This window comes from Scatophagus argus, chromosome 21 (genome assembly GCF_020382885.2).
Source record: "Scatophagus argus isolate fScaArg1 chromosome 21, fScaArg1.pri, whole genome shotgun sequence".
Classification (NCBI taxonomy): domain Eukaryota; kingdom Metazoa; phylum Chordata; class Actinopteri; family Scatophagidae; genus Scatophagus; species Scatophagus argus.
Genome location: NC_058513.1, coordinates 18,698,711 through 18,718,309, shown reverse-complemented (window position 1 = coordinate 18,718,309; position 19,599 = coordinate 18,698,711). Strand labels below are relative to the sequence as shown.

The 19,599-nt window shown below is 44.1% G+C and overlaps 1 protein-coding gene across 4 annotated transcripts; it reads left to right on the top strand.

Annotated features, from left to right (window-relative positions):
* Positions 1-3,054: 3,054 nt before the first annotated feature.
* plekha1b (pleckstrin homology domain containing, family A (phosphoinositide binding specific) member 1b) lies at positions 3,055-18,014 on the top strand. 4 transcript variants are annotated; one of them, XM_046377379.1, is made up of 12 exons: positions 3,055-3,110; positions 5,148-5,333; positions 6,223-6,279; positions 6,963-7,008; positions 7,870-7,967; positions 8,537-8,662; positions 9,292-9,429; positions 9,717-9,785; positions 11,471-11,535; positions 11,625-11,688; positions 12,113-12,202; positions 15,822-18,014. In XM_046377379.1, the coding sequence occupies exons 2-12, from the start codon at positions 5,193-5,195 to the stop codon at positions 16,209-16,211; spliced, it is 1,284 nt and encodes a 427-aa protein (XP_046233335.1). In that variant the 5' UTR covers positions 3,055-3,110; positions 5,148-5,192; the 3' UTR covers positions 16,212-18,014. The 4 variants fall into 4 exon arrangements, 3 of the variants coding, with proteins under 3 accessions (XP_046233335.1, XP_046233336.1, XP_046233337.1); XM_046377380.1 differs by lacking the exon at positions 3,055-3,110 and adding an exon at positions 3,129-3,342; XR_006842052.1 differs by lacking the exon at positions 3,055-3,110 and adding an exon at positions 14,718-14,892 and having other exon boundaries at positions 15,822-15,960.
* The last annotated feature ends 1,585 nt before the right edge of the window (positions 18,015-19,599 follow it).

Genomic DNA, 19,599 nt, shown 5'->3' with positions numbered 1-19,599 from the left:
TTACTGACATGCACCCTGCTAGGGCTGTCTGTCTCTTCGGGGCAGTCAGGTCATACTGGCATCAAGCCTTGCTTCTTCAAACCTCAAAAACCTGTTACTGCAGAGCTTTAAGCCTGGCTGAAATCCCCTCATGGCATGCTGCAGCCCCTGTGCCAGCACCGGCAGTCCTGCCTGCCAGCACACTGACGTTACTGTACTATGAGGGCTTCCACATTCTCACAATGAAGAACAGATCTGAGTTTTTCACGGGGATGCAAAAGCTCAGCGAGCTGGCGTCTGCTGTTGAGAACCTGGCAAAGCTCTGAGGTGGCACATGGAGTGTTCAGGCGTCATACAGTTTTGAAGAATAGACTGGCACAGGAGCTGGCACCAGCGCTGGCAGCTCCTCCTTTAACAACAATTAGGCCTTTGACGTTCAGCAGATAGCAGCTGGAGGATCCACTCTGGCAAAGACCCAGAAGAACGAAGCCAAATGTCTTACCACCCCAATCAGCTCACTGTTTTGGAGAAGATGGTTCAGAGGGGAGGGGGACAAGCAGTTCAGTGCCTAAAGAGGATATTTTTCTTAACTTAAGTGCACGAGATATGGAACTTGTTCACAGAAAATCTTATGCACCAATCAAAGGCAACTCGAGACTCTCTTCATTGATTGTCGTTACTGGCTGAGGGAAAGATGTGAATCTGAAACATTTATAATAAATGTTTATCGTGCTTAAGATGCATTTTAACAGCATAATGTGTCAATTATGCTGCTAAAATGCATCTTCTAATGACTTATTAGGGCCTTACTACCTGTTAACAAACAGCTATTACAAAGATCCTCATATAAAGAGTCAGTGAGCACAAGACTTTCTGCATTAACCGAGAATCTCCCCACTGCAGGACTGATGAAGGTCTATCTAATCTTATTAACTGTGTATGTCAACTGCTGTTTTGGACATAAAGCAGGAAGAGCAAACTTGTCCACTTTAACTGCAGGACACTGGTTCATTTTCAGTTCTGTCAGTGTGATCTTGGTATGTAATGAATATTGTTTGAAACACACTCAGCAGAGAGACCTTCGATGTTGTTGTCCAGCTTTGTCAGTGCGTCGTGCTGTGAGCTTCCATCGGGCTGCAGGAGATCCTCCAACTGTGGTGCCTTCACCCACATTCCTGCATTTCATACATTTACATTTAATAAATTCCACATCTTTAAGCTGGCGTGTCCTGTAGCATGTGACTTCATACTGTTTATTCTGCTTGATTCAGAGCACGACTGGCAGAAGTGTGTCTGAGCAAAAGAGGAAAACAGAATCAGGATTTCTTGTGCTGTGATTCTCGTCTGTCACCACTAGATGTCAGGCTTTACATCTGCAGTATCTCTGCGTCCTTCACGTCTCCTCGTTTTCTCTTCTCACCTCCTTTCCTCTGACCCTGCGATCTCAGTGTCCTTTAGAGAAATGACCTTTGACTTCTGTACTGACAGAACACACATGCAGTGAGGTTACAAGGGCCACATTAATGATAAAATCAGTGAAATACCTTCAGGTGCACATAAGTATCACAACTTATTTCTCTATAAAAATGTCTGGTGAAAGAACCTTAGAGTGCAAATGCCAGATTTTAGAACAACAAACTGTAAAATCTGAGCATCGTGGACTTGAGAAGACACAGACATTCAAACAGTCAACACTTGGCTTGAAAGCTGACATTTGTTACTGCAGATCAGAGCTGGTGCAGGCTGTCATCCTCATGATGCTCGTTTAATTGAAAGGACATCAAATCTGAGTCATAAAGCTAAACATCACTTTCTCTGAAAGATGAATACCAGAAACCAGAACAAGAATCCTCACTGACTCTAACAGTCATCTGAATGGCAAAAGATTCTATTGTATCTAACAATTGATTTCAGACATTTTCATCAAGTTGTGACTCTTGACACCCGTAGACGTTATGTTTGTTTGGATTAGCTGCAACATGGGAAATGTGCTACAAATCTTTTTTATGTCGCACAACAGTGGGAAGTCTTGTGAAAGAACCTTCGAGGCTTTTCCAGCGTCATCTTCCAGAATTTCAGAACACAGCGTTAACACTTTGCACCAAAATGTGAACTGGAAGAAAGACTGACAAGAGGCCGAGATGTTTTCTCAGGCGGTCTGCAAACAGGAGGGACAAACTACCAAGCCACCCTACGTACCAAGAAATAGTTAATATAAAATAAACTACTGAATAAAAAGTGTAAACGAATTACTGCACACACTGTAAAGCTCACTTCAAACTTGTTTTAATTGTTGGCTGAGGCTGAGAGACTCCATTTCCCATCAGCCTGCAGAGAGAATGAGGACGGGGAGGAAAAAGCTGAACTCTGATCTGGATTGGTTTAAAATCTGCATCATGTTTTCAGGCATAAAATTGTGAGGACTTGCAAAATAGTCTCCCCCCAAAATAAAGGCATGTACCAATGAAAAAAGATTTTATTTTATGTTTTTACTGAATCAGTTCAGCAGTTCAGATCTTCTTTTTATCTGATCACAACCTGTGGACAAACGACGTTTTGATATTTCAGAAGAAGACATTGTTAGTTTTATGTGGTGACAAGAAAAACAAATTGGGAACCACTCAGCAACAGATTCTTGTTATAAGATTTATAAATCATTTCCTTTCTCAGTTCATTTTCACATCATCTGTGACTCAAATATTCTGATTTTATTACAGAGCGGAACATGTTTTGCTGTGCAATGTCAACATTTTGGGAGATGCACTTCTTTGCTTTTTGGAGGAGAGTTAGTTGAGAGGTTCTCAACTCAAGAAGAATCTAAATTAGCTATTGGCCATAGCTTCACATCTCTAACAGTCAGATATGATAGCATCCGTTCTAATCATCTAACTGTCTGCAGGGGTAGCAATTAAAAATCTTTAGATTTTTTTTGTTTGTTTGTTTAATTTAGAGATGCTGTTGACGTGTTTCCATGCATTGTTGTGTGATAAGGTGTTTTACTTTGAAGTCGACGCTGTTTTCCGCCAAACGCTTTTATTTTTAATGCTGAAGCCGGAAGCGAAGTCATCTTGACTCAACTTGACGCTGGTGCCTAACAGCTGCCACACTGGACTCGGACTGAGCCGAACTGTGTAAGTAAAGCCACGATCCTCCGCTTTGACAAGCCGTGTGCCACCACACGGTCACACCGCGTTGTCCACGGCCAGACATCCTCCACAGAACATAACAACTCATCAGAGCGAAGTGTCGAAGAGTCAGCTAATGGAGGCGGGAGAGGAAACCGCTCGGTGTTTTCAGGCCTGTGACAGCAGTTTGATCTCCACGGGGGGAGCAGAGCGCTGATGGGTTTATTTATTCGGATGGGTTTGTCACGCTGAACATCGCTGTTGTAGACGTGTGTGCTGATGATGTGTGTATGGACGCTAATGGCGTCCGTAGGGCAGCTACAGCAGCGTGATTACTCGCAAAATGACTGTGATTGAATGAGTTAGGAGCCAGTCGGGTTGATGTGGGGGGGACTGGTGTGTGTTCTCAGTGAGCCGAGCCTCCCGTCGGGCTCTTCGAACTCACTGTGCTTTAAAAGACGCCTCAGAAGTCGTTAGTGTTCAGCCATTAGACGAGTGAAGGAAGCCTCAGCTGTTCTGTTAACCGGTTAATCGTTTCTCAGGCTGAAGCGCCAGCATTGTGCTCCTTCCATTGCTGCGTTGCTTTCACAGAAGACAGTAAACGAAATGTGGACAAAACTTGACATTTGAAGACAACTTTGGCAGTAAATGAAGCGTCTTTGGGTTTTGGACTGCTGGTTGGACAAAAGAAGCAACTTGTCTATTCGGGCTGTGAGAAACTGTGATGAGACTTTTTCAAAGTTTTCTCTTTTTTTCCATTTTAAAGACCAAACGATTGATCGTGAGGCTAATCGATATTGATGGTAATCGTGAGTTGCAGCCCTGTTTCAGTGATGTGTGATATCTCACATCCTGACGTCAGTGAATAGTTTATATAATTATTATTATTATTATTATTATTGAGTTTAATTTGTTTCGAACCTTTCTGCAAATTTTCACTGAGCAAAATATGAACGTCTGAAGTATGTGACAGCAGAAGGTACTTAAAAAAACACACACGATTGGAATGACAGGCCAATAATCAGTCGACTGACAGTATACAGTATATACATACATGTAAATATATTTATAAGTTTCTTTTACTTTGCTACTTTAATATCAAATACTTTTACTCAGCTGCTGTTCTTATGGATGACCTTCACTTTGATCAAAGTCATATTTTAGCACGATGTAGTACTTTTACTCAGGTATGATTTTTGTGTGTGTAGCCAACACCTGGTCTGCTTTAACCAGAGGTGTCCTTGTGTCACTGTGCACAGACACACACCCACTCACGGAGTTACACTTCCTGTTGTACAGCATGAACACGTGGCTCTTCAGGTGTTTTCCTGCATTTTGAAATTCCTCTTCTGCCAGTTTGTTATTTTAGAAAAGCCTGAAACTGAAAGCTGAAGAGCACAAGAGGCTGCGTTCAAATCCTCATCCGCATGTTTTGAGTGTGTTTGTAGGCGCTTGTAGAAGCACGTTTGGTCTGAGAAGGACCAGAAGCTTCTGAAAGCAGAGGGATGTTGTTCCAGAGCAGACAGAAATGATATGACAGTGATGTCAATTCATTTTCGTGGCTTTCGTGGCTCTGTAAATAAATGAGTTTAGGAGCAGTTTGCCCAAAAATGCACTCCAGAATGAACACAAGAGTTCTTCATGCAGCTCATCCGGTGTCTCCGGAAGCCCTGAGATCCCAGACTGATTTGAAAAGATGTTATTTACCCCCTTTTTCAAGCCAGATTTGTGCCCCCAGCGTGCAGAAAGATGCGAATAAACCTTTTTAGGGTTGGGCGAAAGCACACATGCTCGACAGAGTTTTGCCTGAATATGGAGCCTTTCTTTAGCCCCGTCTTCCTGACGAGCTAACCCTAACCCTAACCCTTGGCACCAGTGGATGAGTTAGGCTGAGTAGTGTCACATTATACTCCAGCCTGTGCGTTAGCTTAAAAAGTGTGGGATTAATTCAGTGCGAACGTTCAACCGCAGCTTCGAACTTCTGCGCATAGCTCCTGTAGCTTGAGGTGACACTGACTGTCGATCTGTCCCGCCTCCTGGCAGCGTTCCTGTGATGCCCCAGGGCGGGCTCAGCTGGTCGGGGTCGCGATGCCTTACGTGGACCGACAGAATCGCTTCTGCGGCTTCCTGGACATCGAGGAGAATGAGGGCAGCGGCAAGTTCCTGCGCCGATACTTCATCCTGGACACTCAGCAGGGCAGCCTGCTGTGGTATATGGACAACCCACAGGTGAGGGTGTGTGTGTGTGTGTGTGACAGAGAAATTATTTGATTAGTCGGCACTACAAACATTTTAACCAACCGAGCATATGACTGCATCTATAAATACACGCAGTGAGTATGCTGATGCCGTGTTTGCACTTTGAAAGTATTTTGGTACTTTTTTTTGATGCCTTCATTTTGATTTTGGTTGCTGTTTTGGTCTCTGCAAATCATCATAATTTTCATTCAAGTGAACCACATACACAGTGCAAACTACAGTATGCAGTAGTGTGTAAAGCAGCAGGGCGGGGGCAGGTACCAAGAGGAAGGTGAGTTGTTAACCTATAAAATGTCTCAACAAAGGTACAAACATGTCGAAGGAAAACAATCTAAAGAGGAAGTTGTGAGTTTATGGGACAAAATGGATTTGAGGTCAGCTGGGTGAAACTGTAAGAGGACACGGCTGACTTGTGAGGGACACGTTGGACAGCTTTTATCAGAGCCATCTGAGTGGTTGGACAGCTAAACAGGAACCAGAACAGAAATTGAGCAGGCCGGTGGCAGCAGCAGCTGTATTTCCCACAACTGGGGAATTCCTCAAACGCCTCTTGTTGTTATTTGCTGCTGGTGTAATTATAAACCGGATTCACACACAGGAACATATTGTGTTGATGTTTTTCTGTTGTCTCAATGAAGAAATGTTGTAAACTAACAGCAAACGTCACCATGTTTTGTATGCCTGAAGCATTTTGTCTCATGTAATGCATCACATTAAACCACTCCTTGTTTTCTAACACTATCTATATTTCTTCTTTTACTTCTGCTTGTACTTGTACTACAACAAGAAGTCCTACTACTTGTGTTAGTAAAGCTCCATAGTGAAACTAAAGGTTACGTTTGTGTGTTTCTTGGCTCAGAATCTGCCTCAAGGTGCAGAGAGGGTGGGCTCTCTCAGTCTCACCTACATCTCCAAGGTCAGTGCTCGCTCCCTCAAACGCACCATCTGCCTGTTATTTTCATGACTGTTTGATTCAAGGGGACAACTTCATGTTGCTTCTTTTGTACAACCAGCAGTCCAAGACGCAAAGAATTTTCAGTTGCTGTCAGAAATCACAAAGAAAAGCAGTAAACCCTGACATTCAGATAGATAGATAGATACTTTATTGATCCCGAGGGAAATTCAAGAGCTGAAATTTATGAAGCTGGAAGCAGCAGAGGTTTTTAAGTCGACTGAAATGACTGAAACGAGCGACGGGACAGGAAGGAGATCGAATGAAACATCCACAGCAGTAAAATGCAGCAGACACGTGAACACAGCGGGAATGTTAAGCCAAACCCATTAAAACACTGACAGGGAACACTTCACTGCTCTGTGATTACGTCTACTTTTCATTCTTTCAGTACTTTTGCTCATAATGCTTAGTAAGTAAGGTGTTGGACGCAGGACTTATTTGTTCCTTATTTGTTCCTAAATTAAGTATATATATTTATAAGTATATAATTAAGTATAATATCTGAAAACTTTCGTTGCGTGTTGGCCTCGGCTGTCCGTCCACGTGTGGCAGAGATTTGCAGACTTTTCAGAGAATCTGTGAAGGAGGATATGAAGGAACGTTTCCTTCTGGGACGTTAAAGCTCTTTTCTCTCTCTCGTTCAGGTCAGCGATGCCACCAAACTCAGACCAAAGGCAGAGTTCTGCTTTGGTAAGCTCGCCTTCACTTTCTCCCGCTTATCTTTTGTTCCTTCCTCCCTCTTTCTCTCCCTTCATCCCTCCCTCTTTATCTACAAGAGCTGTGGCTGCAGACTTTTGTGTCTTCCGAGGATCCGTCTCTTCCGTCCAGACCGGGCTAAATGACTGATATTTGAGTCAACGGTGAGCCTCCAGGTTCATAAAAAAAAACAGTTTTCCCAGTTTGGTGTGGAAGAGCTCAACTGTTCCACCCTGATCCCTGACCTCCACTCCACCCATCACCATCCATCACCATCCAACACAATCCAGCAATGACAGAAGAGTGGAAGCTTTCATAGCAGCAGATTAATGCACAGATGGGTGCAGGTGTCTACATACTTTTGGCCATGGACTGGACGTCTCCTCTGCTCTTTCTCCTTCGTTTCCTCCTGTCCAATCTCCTTTATTCCCACTCCTTCCATGTTTCTTTCCTTCCTTGTTTCTCCCCTTCTACCCTTCCTTGTGTTCTTCCCCTCTCTGCCTCCCTCTTTTCCTCTCCCGTTAGGTTTATTTCCTCCCTTTTGTCCCTTGCTGCTTGTTGTTGTTCCTCTGGTGGCCAACATTAGCTTTTCGTCACTCAATAGCAGGAAACTGTACAATATGAGCTGACGTGTGTGTGTGTGTGAGTGAGTGTGTGTGTGCGCGTGCAGGCATCTGGATGAGATGTTAGCAAACACACACACACTCACATCCTGTGCCTCTGAGAAACCAGAAATATTTTTGGATCGGGTTTTGCATGAAGCTTAGTGTAGCTTTTCTTTTTCCTGTTGTGTTTTCTAGTTTCAACATGAGGAGAAGATAAAAACCATTTCCATCTCTCTCTCTCTCTCTGTAGTTATAAACGCAGGAATGAGGAAGTTTTATCTGCAGGCCAACGACCAGCAGGATTTGGTGGAGTGGATCAGTGTCCTCAACAACGCCACCAAGATTACAGTGAGCATCACACACACACACTCACACACAGTCTCTCTCTCGCACACGCACACACACACACTGTCCGATGGATCAATAGGTGACCCTGTTTCTCCTGTTGGTGTAGCCGTCTTCTGCCTCAGGCTCCAGCAGATGGAAAATTACCCATCAGGCCAGAGGGATCAGTTCAGTTCAGGCTAGCAGAGAGAGAACAGGGAAACGATGTTTAGGGACTGTTTTCATCAGTGCATTAATCCTTGTTTGGTTCTCTGGAGAGTATCTGTGGCAGCAGGACAGTAAATGTTGGACTGAGTCAAGCTGAGCTACAGTGTGTGCGTGTGTGTGTGTGTGTGTGTGATGAGGCTTGGTGGAATCAGGTTGGTCATATTCAATACAAAAAGACCAAAAACCAACACTGAATTGTTTGCATATCGAAAACATTTTAAGCTCCTGCATTGGAGCAAAAATCAAAAAATTTGCTGATGTGGGTGAAGTGACAAGAAAAAGATGTGATCATGAAAACTTGTGTGTGCGTGAATGACAGACTTCCTGTCCGACAAGCGTTTGTTCATCTCTCGTTGTGTCTTCAGGTGCCAAAGCCCGGCGAGGGTCACACTGCCCACACAGAGACGCCCCAGGAGATACTGGGAGCCACGAAGCAGGTCTCCTACAGGACCGAGATCATAGGAGGAGTCCCCATCATCACTGCTACGCAGGTAACACACACACCCACACACACACACAGGTCCAGTCCTGTCTGTGAAAGTATGCAGCCAGGAACACATGACCAAACACACACCAGTGCAGGCGAGTGACGACTGGTTGGAGTTTTATGACTCGAAGACTCGGCTGCACAGAAAAAAAATCAAGGAAAAATAATTCAGTTATTAAAGGGGAGCTTCACCTGATCAAAGTCCAGGTTTTGAGTCCTGAGTCCTGTAGATAAAGTCTGAGGTGTCACCAGAGGGAGCAGCGAGGCGTCTGGTAAACGTCCTCCAGTCAGCACGTGTTTGGTCTGAAGGTGACAAAAGATCAATAAAATCTGAAGGTGTGAAGGAAAATGTGAGTTCACCAGACGCCTGCTGCGCTCACAGCTGAGGACTCGAATGACTGAGCTGAGGGGGGAAGTACTCAAATTAGAAGTTTGGGGGCACAGTTTGGTTATTTTAGGCAACAATTTAAATTTTTCAGTTTGTATCTCTATGATGTGTTAGTAGCTCAACTAAAAATATTGTGACTGTCCTGTATCGTACGCCCAAAAGTACCCAGAGATGTACTGACTCATCTGTTGTTTGATGAGACAATACAGTGTGTGTGTGTGTGTGTGTGTGTGTGTGCTTTTCAGGAGCAGGGGGAGGGGCAGAACGGGGCAGAGCGTGGAGGATTGAAGCGGGGTCAGAATCAGCTTCCCTACTTCCTGTCCAGAGGAGCACAGGACCAGACTGTCATCAAGGCTGGATACTGTGTCAAACAGGGAGCTGTGGTGAGAGAGCACACACTCACACACACACTCACACACACACGCTTAAGATAAGAGGGAAGTTCTGGTTGCTGGTCCTGATCATATTTATAAGAATCTCACCTGTGACCACTGACATCCATCCATCCATCCATCCATCCATTTCCTATAGCGCTTATCCATCATGGTGGTGATGTGATGTGATGAGACTTATGTCATGAAAAGGGTGAAAATCAGTTAGTCAGTGTCAGGGAATACACTTTTACAGTAACAAATGCAGTGATGTTGATGGCTCTGCTCCTCCTCCTCAGATGAAGAACTGGAAGAGGAGGTACTTCACGCTGGATGAAAACGCCGTCAGCTACTACAAATCTGACCTGGTGAGAACATGTGGTGCGCTGATCATTTAAAAACACATCATGTTACAGCTGAGAACACACACACATACACACACACACACACACCACACACCACACACACACACACACAGTTTCCTGGACAACAATAAAACAGCAAGAAAGTCTAGTAAATCCCAAGTGAAAATGGAAGACGGAAAGAGAGTGTGTGTGTGTGTGTGTGTGTGTGTGTGTGTGGTGTGTGTGTCTGTGCGTTTGTGTGCGGTGAGGCTTGTTTTGCTCTCAGTTAGTTGTGTGTCTGTACTCGCAGTGGCATGTGTCCTGAATACCTCCTCACATGAGCCACGTGTGGACAGATTATTGAGTCGTAACCACAGGCTGTTAGTGCACGTAAATGGACACACCCAGTGTGTGTGTGTGTGTGTGTGTGCGCACTGACTGCGCATGCCTTCATGTTAAACTGTCATGCATGTAGATGATTGCATTGATATAATTAAATTTCAGAGCACAGAATGATTGAATATCTTATTCTCAGTTTGTTTCTGTCAGGTTTGGTTGATGGCTCTTATTAAAGAGTTAAAATGTCTGTTATGTTTAAAAAATGAGACTTGTGGCACTCAGTCAGAGAGTTTCCCCCCAGAAAAACAGAATAAAATATTTTAAATTGATTTCTTCATTTATAATTTTGCCAAACCTGCATTATATTCCACAATACTTTGACTTGTCTCCTGCTTTCCTTTACATGAAATAAGGACATGTCCACAATAAATGGTGTCAGAAAGCCACAGATGGATGCATAAGACATCATCAGAATGCAGGATATCACAAGTTAGGTGCTCAGAATTTCACTCTCACTTAATACAAACCAAACCTACACCTTCCCCAGACACCTGGTGCAGAAAAGGAAATGAACGACTATACATTAGCTCAAGATATCCAGATGTATGAGGGGGGTTGGCTGCACTGCAGTTGTTTGGTCCAAGGCTGCCAGCTACAACTATGAGCTCATGATTCGTGATATTATAACATCCTGTGTGCCGCCTCAGTCTGTTATAAAACACCCTGATGTCACCTAAATAATGTGAGCACGCTGCCTAATTTCAGCTAAAATCCTCCTAAGAGCTACCAACCACAAACAGTCTCACTGTAAAAGTCACGCCGCACACACGACGTCTGAAGTGAGACCGGACCATCAAATGCAGTTCGCCACACGTATAAAAGTTCTTTAAATAGCCTGTAATTGTCAGCCGTGATGAGTCAGTGAGCAACAGAGGAATGCCAGCGTGGAGTCGCCTGCTAAGGCTGTTTTTGTAAGACGGGCCGTGACCCACTGCACTGTTGGTCTCTGTGTTCCCACGCCTGGTGGTGATGATGTGTGGACATCCTGGACTGTTTATGTCCAGGTTAGATCAGCGCCTGTAGTGGAGCTGTACTCCTGTGTGTTAACTGTTATTCCCTTCAATGGATCTGCTATCCCAACGTGGCCTTTTGGCTGGATGTGAACACAGCTGACCCTCCTTCACCTCTGAATCGTCTGCACGCTTGTGTTTTCTGCCAGGAGGAAGTGACCAGAAAGTATCCTGTTCCTGTGAAAGTCTAAATCGAATCATGAAACACGATAGAAAGAGCACGGATGAGTCATGAAGAGCCATACCTGCGGTCATTCACGTTTTAGTTTGTGTTCTTGTTTCCTCTCTTCGTCGTTTCAGGAGAGGGAAGCGCTGAAGGTCATCCCGCTGAAGGAGATCCATAAAGTTCAGGAGTGCAAACAGAGGTCAGTGGGTTGTGCTGCTGTCCTGATGGTTGTGTGCTCTCAGGTCGTCACGCTAACATGTGCTTTACTTTCTGTTGTGTATCCTGCAGTGACCTGATGATGAGGGACAACCTGTTTGAGATGGTCACCTCCTCCAGGACCTTCTACGTACAGGTAACCCACAGGGGGAGGAGCAGCACTGACAGACACACTGGGCAGTTAGCATCTGTTAGCGTCAGTTAGCTCCATTCTGCCGTATTGTCAGGCATAGTGCAGGCGATGGGAACACCTCCTGTAGTGCTAATTAGCAAATTTTAGCATGCTAACATGTTAGCACTGAGCTGAAATAACAGCCTGCCAGAGCCATTAGCTTGGCTGCAGACTGTCAGCCTTGTTTACTTTCACTTCATTTTTATCATTTCTATTCAGCTCTAAACCTACTCTCGCTGTCATTTTACTTCTTCCTCATAAGCTTTACATGATTTCATTTACACCAAGCTCTACTGTTCTTCTACTACGGACTTCTTTCACATCCTAATTCAGATGTACCGTTGAAGAACAATAAGACATTGTGATTGTCTCTGTCTGTCTTTGTTAGGCTGACAGTCCAGAGGACATGCACAGCTGGATTAAGGCCATCTCAGGGGCCATCGTGGCTCAGCGCGGCTCCGGACGCTCGGCTAACACCGTAGGTGTCCTGTCAGACTCAAGTCTTACTGTCGAAACCGGTTCATTAACACTCGGAGCTGTCCGAGGACTTAACATAAATGTGGTCAAATGTTAGTTTAAAAAAAAGAAAAAGAAACAAAGGTCAAACTCAGGAAAGTGAGACAGAAATAAATCACAGACACTTACTGATTTTGGTACTGAACTAGAAAAACTGAATTAAGAAATTTCTAAACTTTGAAGTCAGTACAAAAACCTTTCAAATTCATGTCCTAGATAGAAGATGAGCATTTTACATAACTTATACTTATAACAACTTATAACTTTTACTCATTTCATCAGCCACAGGGATAAAAGACAACGCTCAGATAAAGAAAGTGCATTGTGCTTTATGATTTTAATGAAATCTCTCTCACTAATAATCGACGAGCTCATGTTGTTCACGTCTCAGCAGGTAAAGCGGCTCCATCTTGTGGCAGAATGAGTTACTGCATCAGACGGACGCTTTAATGAGGTTTAAAACAACAGCAAAAAACTTCAAAAAATTGTTCTTATTTTGCTCAGTTTCAGTCTCACGTCATCTGTATCCCATATCTTAGGATATGATAAGTAAATGAGCCATGGTCAGTGTTAAGTCAATATGATGTACTTCACATGTTGCACAGATTCAGTTTATGTTTTATTAATTTTTTCCCTTTTATTAGGAGTTTCAGAACCTGGTAATGACACTCTGTGCTACCATGTCTGTCAGTTCACACACACACACACACACACACACACACACACTCACACTCACACTCACTGGTACTGATATTTCTCCCTCTCTTTGTCCATTCTTATCCTCCCTCCGTCTCTTCTCTCTGTTTGAAGAGTTTCTTTCAAAAGCCACACAGTTTAAGATCAATAAGTGACTGTAAAGTGAAACATGAGTGTAGAAAAGTTAATTAACTCCAGAGGTAGACATCTAGTGGTGGGATGCATCACGGACAGTTACTATGGTACAAGTCAGCCTTGAAACAAATGTTAGCTCACAGACAGAAGCCATCCAGTCATCTGAAAATAATGCAGCCAATCAGCTGAGCACATTCTCTGTGGTCGCTTCTGTCGTGTAGAGAGAGCGTTTCCAGGCAACGTTTTCCAAACATTTATAATAAGAATGTTCTTTCTGCTATTTGGCAAAATTAGAATCTGGCCAGTGTCACATTTCAACCAAAAAAAAACACAAGTTACAGCTAACCTTAAATTAATGCAAAATAATTGTACAGGAAAAACTGATGCGATGTGCCGTGAGACTCAGCTCAGGGCAGCAGGGCCTCTGCGGGTGGATGTGTGCCGCTTTGGAGAGAAGCTCTTCACTTCACTGTAACTGAGCTGTGCTGTAAACTGTTGTTTTCAGATCCGTCAGGCCAGAAGGCTGTCCAGCCCTTGTATACAGAGGTATACACCGTTCTGCAGTGGTGAATGCAGCACGTATGTGACCCCTGCACCCTTTTCCCAAACTCCCCCATTCATCCCACTGAGCTTTCGCTCTGCACACGACAGGAGCAAAGCCTGTAGTGTTCATTCAGCTGCCGAAACAGTGGAACAGCCCTTTAAAATCATAGCTGTAATGTAGAGTTTGCTGCTCAAAATGGGCAAAACCTGACTGTTCAGGACTGCAGCTCGTCTTCCACCTGTCTTTAATCCAAATCGTCTCTGAATAAACGTCTGCGCCCACAGTGGTCTTCAGTGATGGCGTCCATTTGGATGTGCTGAGCTTTGTTTCGCCCACGCCACTTTGGCACATGTGAGGAAACAACACACTGTATGGGCCCAGGCAGATTTTAAGAAAGCTTCTCAGTAATTTGAAATGCTCAGTCATAATTTTGAGAATTTTCTGACTGAAGTTTGCTGCAGGTGAAAAGTTTTCGGCCTGAGTTCAGACTTGTAGGCAGATGTGCTCAGCTCACTCATCCTCATCCTCCTCCTCCTCCACCGTAACTCGTCCCACATCACCGTCCTCTCATTCATCTTATTGATTTAGATGAGCTCACTGGTCCGTTGACATTCCAGCTTCTCATGATTGCTTTCTCATTTTTGATATTTTCACACATGTTAAGAAATGTGGGCAGCAAAATTAGCGGCCATCCATCCATTCATTCATTTATCCGTCCATTCATTTATCCGTCCATCCATCCATCAGTCCATCAGTCCATCCGTCCATCCATCCATCCGCCCGTCTGTCCATTCATTTATCCATCCGTTGGTCCGTCTGTCCATCCACATGTCAGTCAGGTCAAACTGTACTTTCCCTCATAACACAATGAGCTATCTCTGAACTTTCTATGTTTGTCTTCACTCTTTTCTTCCTCGTCTCAGCTGTCTTCAAGTTGCGTGTCATTATTCACGTCTTGATAATATTTCCAGCGTTCATGACTCCCAGCAGGACTTCGCGAAAGCAAATTCATCACAGGCTTTTTCCTTTTTCCCCTGCTAACTCTCTGTCATGTGGTCTTTCTGTCTTTGTGTGTGTTGGTGTGTGCGTGTCTGCTTTTCAGAGAGTGAGGTGTGACAGTGACGTACTAACTTTCCCCAAATGAGCCCTGCTGCCTACTTCCTGTCCCTCCCACCGCTGCTCATCGTCCAGTCACCAAGCCCCACTGCCTCTCCGCTTCCTTAGCAGCTGCTGCTCGGTCCTGTCCTGCTCCTTGGCAACTGCAGCATCACCCGTTCGTACGTGTTGCTTGTAACTGCATGAACCTTCGTGTTACCGTCACAAAATTCACAGCATTGTGTTTGGATGGATACTGTGTGTGTGTTTCTGATCGGTCCAATAGCTTATCTTTTCATTGTGTTGTGCTGGCTGAAGCGTGGATGTGTTTTCTATAGCTGAAACATATTTCATGCTTAGCCGCTATAATTTCCTTTACTGTCTTCTAGCTTTCGGTGAGCTAAGACTCTCTGGCAGCTCACATTACTAAAATGTAAAAGTTTGTTTTACCGCAGGGGAATTTGTAATAGATAATATCATTTCATCCGGAAACTCTCTGGCCGTTCAGTTATGCTGTGTGTTGTGAAGTTTTATCTACCTGCTAAGTTATCAGACGTGTTGGAAACTGTTTGCAGTCTAGCTGCTCCTGCTGGACACGTGGTGTGTATTTCTGTCACGTTGCTCGTGTGATGTGGCTCCTAATTGTCATATTAATTCAAAATGTTGGCTCATCTTAATTTTAACCCATAAAAGCTGATGCACATGAATGTCCGTCAGGTCATGTGTCAAAATGTATGTTTACTTTATCACCAGTGAACATAACATGACCAAAGCTGAGTGTCTCTTTCTGACGACAGCTTAAGACTGAAAGTTTACATTTCAGACCTGAAGTGAAATGAGTTTATTGATGAGCAAGCTGACGTTAAAGTTCCATATTCTCACCTGCAGTGTAATTAGATGCTTTTGTCTGAATGAAAAGAAAACACCTAACAGACTCCTCCCCTTTTATTTTCCCCTCTGTCCACATTGCTCTCCGTCTCCATCCGTCACACACCCACTGAGTCACCCCTCTGTTCCAGCCACTCATCCATCCATCTCTCCATCCATTCTTCACGCCCATCTTTCTGTTCTGTGTCTCACTTCCTCTCACCTCCCTCCTCTCTCTCTCCAGGAGCACAGTGACCTCTCTCCCATCACAACATCTTCCTCCACCTTCTACTACTCTCTTGACCAGAAACCGCTCCACCCACAATCCCCCTCCAGCACCACCTCAGCGGGCCCTCAGCCTCACACTGGACACGCACCACCAGGACAACTTCCTGGGCCTGCTTCCGTGGCGGCTGAGTGGCGTCCAGTCTGTGACGATGCCCCTCCCGTCAGCGCGCTCCCGCCTGTCGCTGCAGGAGACGGTGCGATCTTCGAAGTGACGGAGGGGGAAAATGAGTCACCATGGAAACGGCGCAGCGAAATCTCCCGGCTGGGATTTGTCAACAGCAGAGGCGGGGAGGAGCCCAGCAGTTGCACCAATGAGAATTCTGACCTGCAGATAACCCTGATTTGATGAGGTCAAACGCGGTGATGACGACGACGATGATGATGATGATGATCACTTCTGCACGAGCTTCATGTGCTCAGAGTGCAGAGAAAACTACCTGACTGGTCAAAAGATCCGCCTACAAAACTTTCTGGGACCATTTTGTTGTGTATGTGCGCACATGTGGAGTAAGACCGTCTTCTGCTGTTTTCTTCCCTCACTTTTGTCTTCCTGGGTGTTATTTACAAAGTAGTGCTGCTGGCAAACAAAAACTGTGTTGTCATGCAGAAAAGAACCGTGAACCCTGCTCAGCGCACAAAGATGTGAGGGTTTCATGAGCCGTGTAAGAAACAGACAAACCAAATGTTACCGCTGTCAAAAGCTTAGGTGTCAGTTATCTGTCAGTTATCTGCTGACTAATCCAGCTTCTCAGTTTATTTTTGAAGACAATCCCTCTTAATATTATGAACTCTCTAATCCTGAATTTCCACTGGAGAACTCAAACGTCTCCTTTCTGAAAATGTCATCCCGTCAAACACGTCCGCGCTTTAGTCAGAGATTTCTGCACTTTGTTTACATCTTCATCAACAAACTTGTTCAAATGATTCATAAGCCAGCAGGTCATTCGTTTCCCAAAGGTGTGGTCACACTGATGCCAGGTCACACTGGCATTTATTGCAGTTAAATCACACATCTGATGGGTTGATTTCCTTGTAATCAGTGGATTCACAGGTGGAGGTGTTCACTTCCACTTGTGTGATCTTTGAACCGAGAGCTTTGGAGTCCATTAGTCGTATTAGCTGTGCTGCTTCTGCCACAGAAAGGAAGCGGCGTGGTTTGAGTGGATGGTGCAAATGTCTGTGGTCAGTGACGGTGCTGCTGGGCTCATTTGACTGTGTAGCAGCAGCTTATTACCAGCTAACTTCCAGCGGCGCCTGTTTTGTGGAGACGTGCGTGTAATTTGGATGTGCACTCAGATGCATTTAGTTTGTAAGCTAAACATAAAATACCATCAACAAACCTCCAGCAGTTATCGTTGTCAGCATTTTTCTCAAAGTGTGAGATCCGTCAGTGCTTTTCCCCGTCCACACGTGCAGCAACTGCCACATTATGTGGCTTTTACATGCAACTGAAAGCATCATATTTCTGAAATGGTGGATTCAAACCTTCTCTGAATTCAAAGAAGATTGTAAATCTTTCAGCTGAAGCAAAAACGTAAAAAGCAAAAATTTCCCAAAGTGGTGACGTCTGATTTTGATAGATGTTATTGTGGGCTCTTCGCTGTGCAGCAGCATGAGTGACGTGTGGAGGGACTGATCTTCATTCTGCTCACCTCCTGCTCTGTACCTTCATGTGGCCGCTCCGTTGTAACTCCTGCAGAACGTTTTTAACCTGCACATGTGGGGAGACGTGAAAACAAACTGTTGATTTGTTGACCTGTAAATGTTGTTTTTGGACTTTTAGGGAGCTGCGAGAGCTCTTCACTCTGTACTGGATGTGGGTGTCTCTTCTGTTCTGATGTGGTTTTAATGATTTTATTATTCACGGTGATGAGATGTGAGATGCTTTTGAGGAAACTATAACACACACACACCCATATGTATGTATGTGTTAAATATATATGTTGTTTACTGACTTTTATAAACGTGTGCACGACTGCATGCACACACACCCTCCCCTGCCGATCCCTGTTAGACATAAGCTGGGTAAAGTGCCTGCGCTGTTCCTTCTGAAGAGGTGCTGAAAAATGACAAACTGTGTGGACCCGTTTTGGTGTGTTCTTCATTCTGAGACCATGTGCTTTGTTTATTAAAAGAAAACTGAAACTAACTTTGACTGGATTCAGGTGTCTAAACTGAAGGAGAGTAGACAGGCAGGTGAAAAGTAAACCTTAAGGTTCATGGAGAGATGAAACATGGAGCAGATAGTTCACACTGGATCCCACTCGAGACATGAATCTTTAAGGATTGCTCATAAATATACACTTTAATAATATTTTTTTCCAAAAAAGAAAAAGTAATTATATAAACATTATTTTGAAACCTTTGGGGTGTTTCACCATATACTTCAATGAGGAACAGAGCTGTGTATGTCCACTAGGTGTCACTGTTTCCAAATGCTGTAAATCTCTCATGTTTCGGGCAGGTTTTTCCTGATTCATAGCTGGGAGAAACCTTCATTGTTCCTGTTGTTGCTCACTGGGTGGAGGGTCTTCAAATCAACTCTTCTGAGGCGGTTGCTGGTCATTGGGTCATGATGACGACGGCTGCAGAGCATCAGTCCCACATCACCTCGACGAGTTGTGTAAGATGAACATCATCGAGGCAGAGTGTGATGAAGACTTTCATCTGAGCTGGTGCGCAGCGATCAGTGCTGAGAGTTATTTCTTCACAATTAAACAGTTCTCAAATGATTTATTAGTATTTTTATTAGCATTAGCCAATTATCAGTTTAGGAGAAAGACTTTTCTGTTTTTCCACATGTTCCTCAGTGAAACAATGAATCACAGTGCACACAATCTTTGTTTCACTGCTCTCTGTAGGCATGTTGCACTTTTGGCCACGTCCCAATCAGAGATCTTGAAGCCTGCCCTGTTGGGTTTAAAACACAGAATGTGGTGAGCCGAGTGGAGCCACCAGCTTTTCACTTCATTTTCTTTGAGAAACGAACGAACTGTGACTTGACAGAGATGAGAATTTGAGGTGCGGTAACCAAAATCACTCGAGCTCTGTCATACATTTACTGTGAATAAATGTGACTCTCTCCTGTGGAAGCCGAGAACAGACATGCGTGATATTATTTTTCAAAGCCATAATCTAGAAATAAGAAGGATTGTTGTGCCATGACAATAACGAGTCAACGATAAAGCAATTTAACACATAACTGAACTAATTCTGGGACATGTGATGCCATGACTTTAGAAGAAGAATAAACACTCTGAATCCTGGCCCAAAGCACAGAATCTGGAGTTATTAATATAAAGGTGCCAAATCTGAATATAGCAGACAACATTACTATAGTTTTTCAGTGTGTGTCTGCGTGGCCAGGATGTCCAAACACAGCCTTCACTTCATTATGTAACATCAGTTCTTCTCCAGCTGTTACAGTCAGCTCTGCTCAAATGTCCACACTGTTCGTTCCAAATCATGTTCAGTTTGTGTGCACTGCTGAGAGAAACTCCCCTACGTGTCCCTCACTTATTCATTCCTGAGGGCGACCGGCCAAACGTCGACTTGGTGAAGTCTCGTCCAGATGTCTGCAGCAGCCAGAGCAGCTTCTGATGTCAGAAAACTGAGGTAAACCACAAGGGTTTTCAGACCGAGCTTCTTAAATCTACTGTGAGGTACTGGAATTTACTAATCATACAGAAATAAATGTTTAAAACCTAAAGTAATTCTTCCACCTCCATTTTATC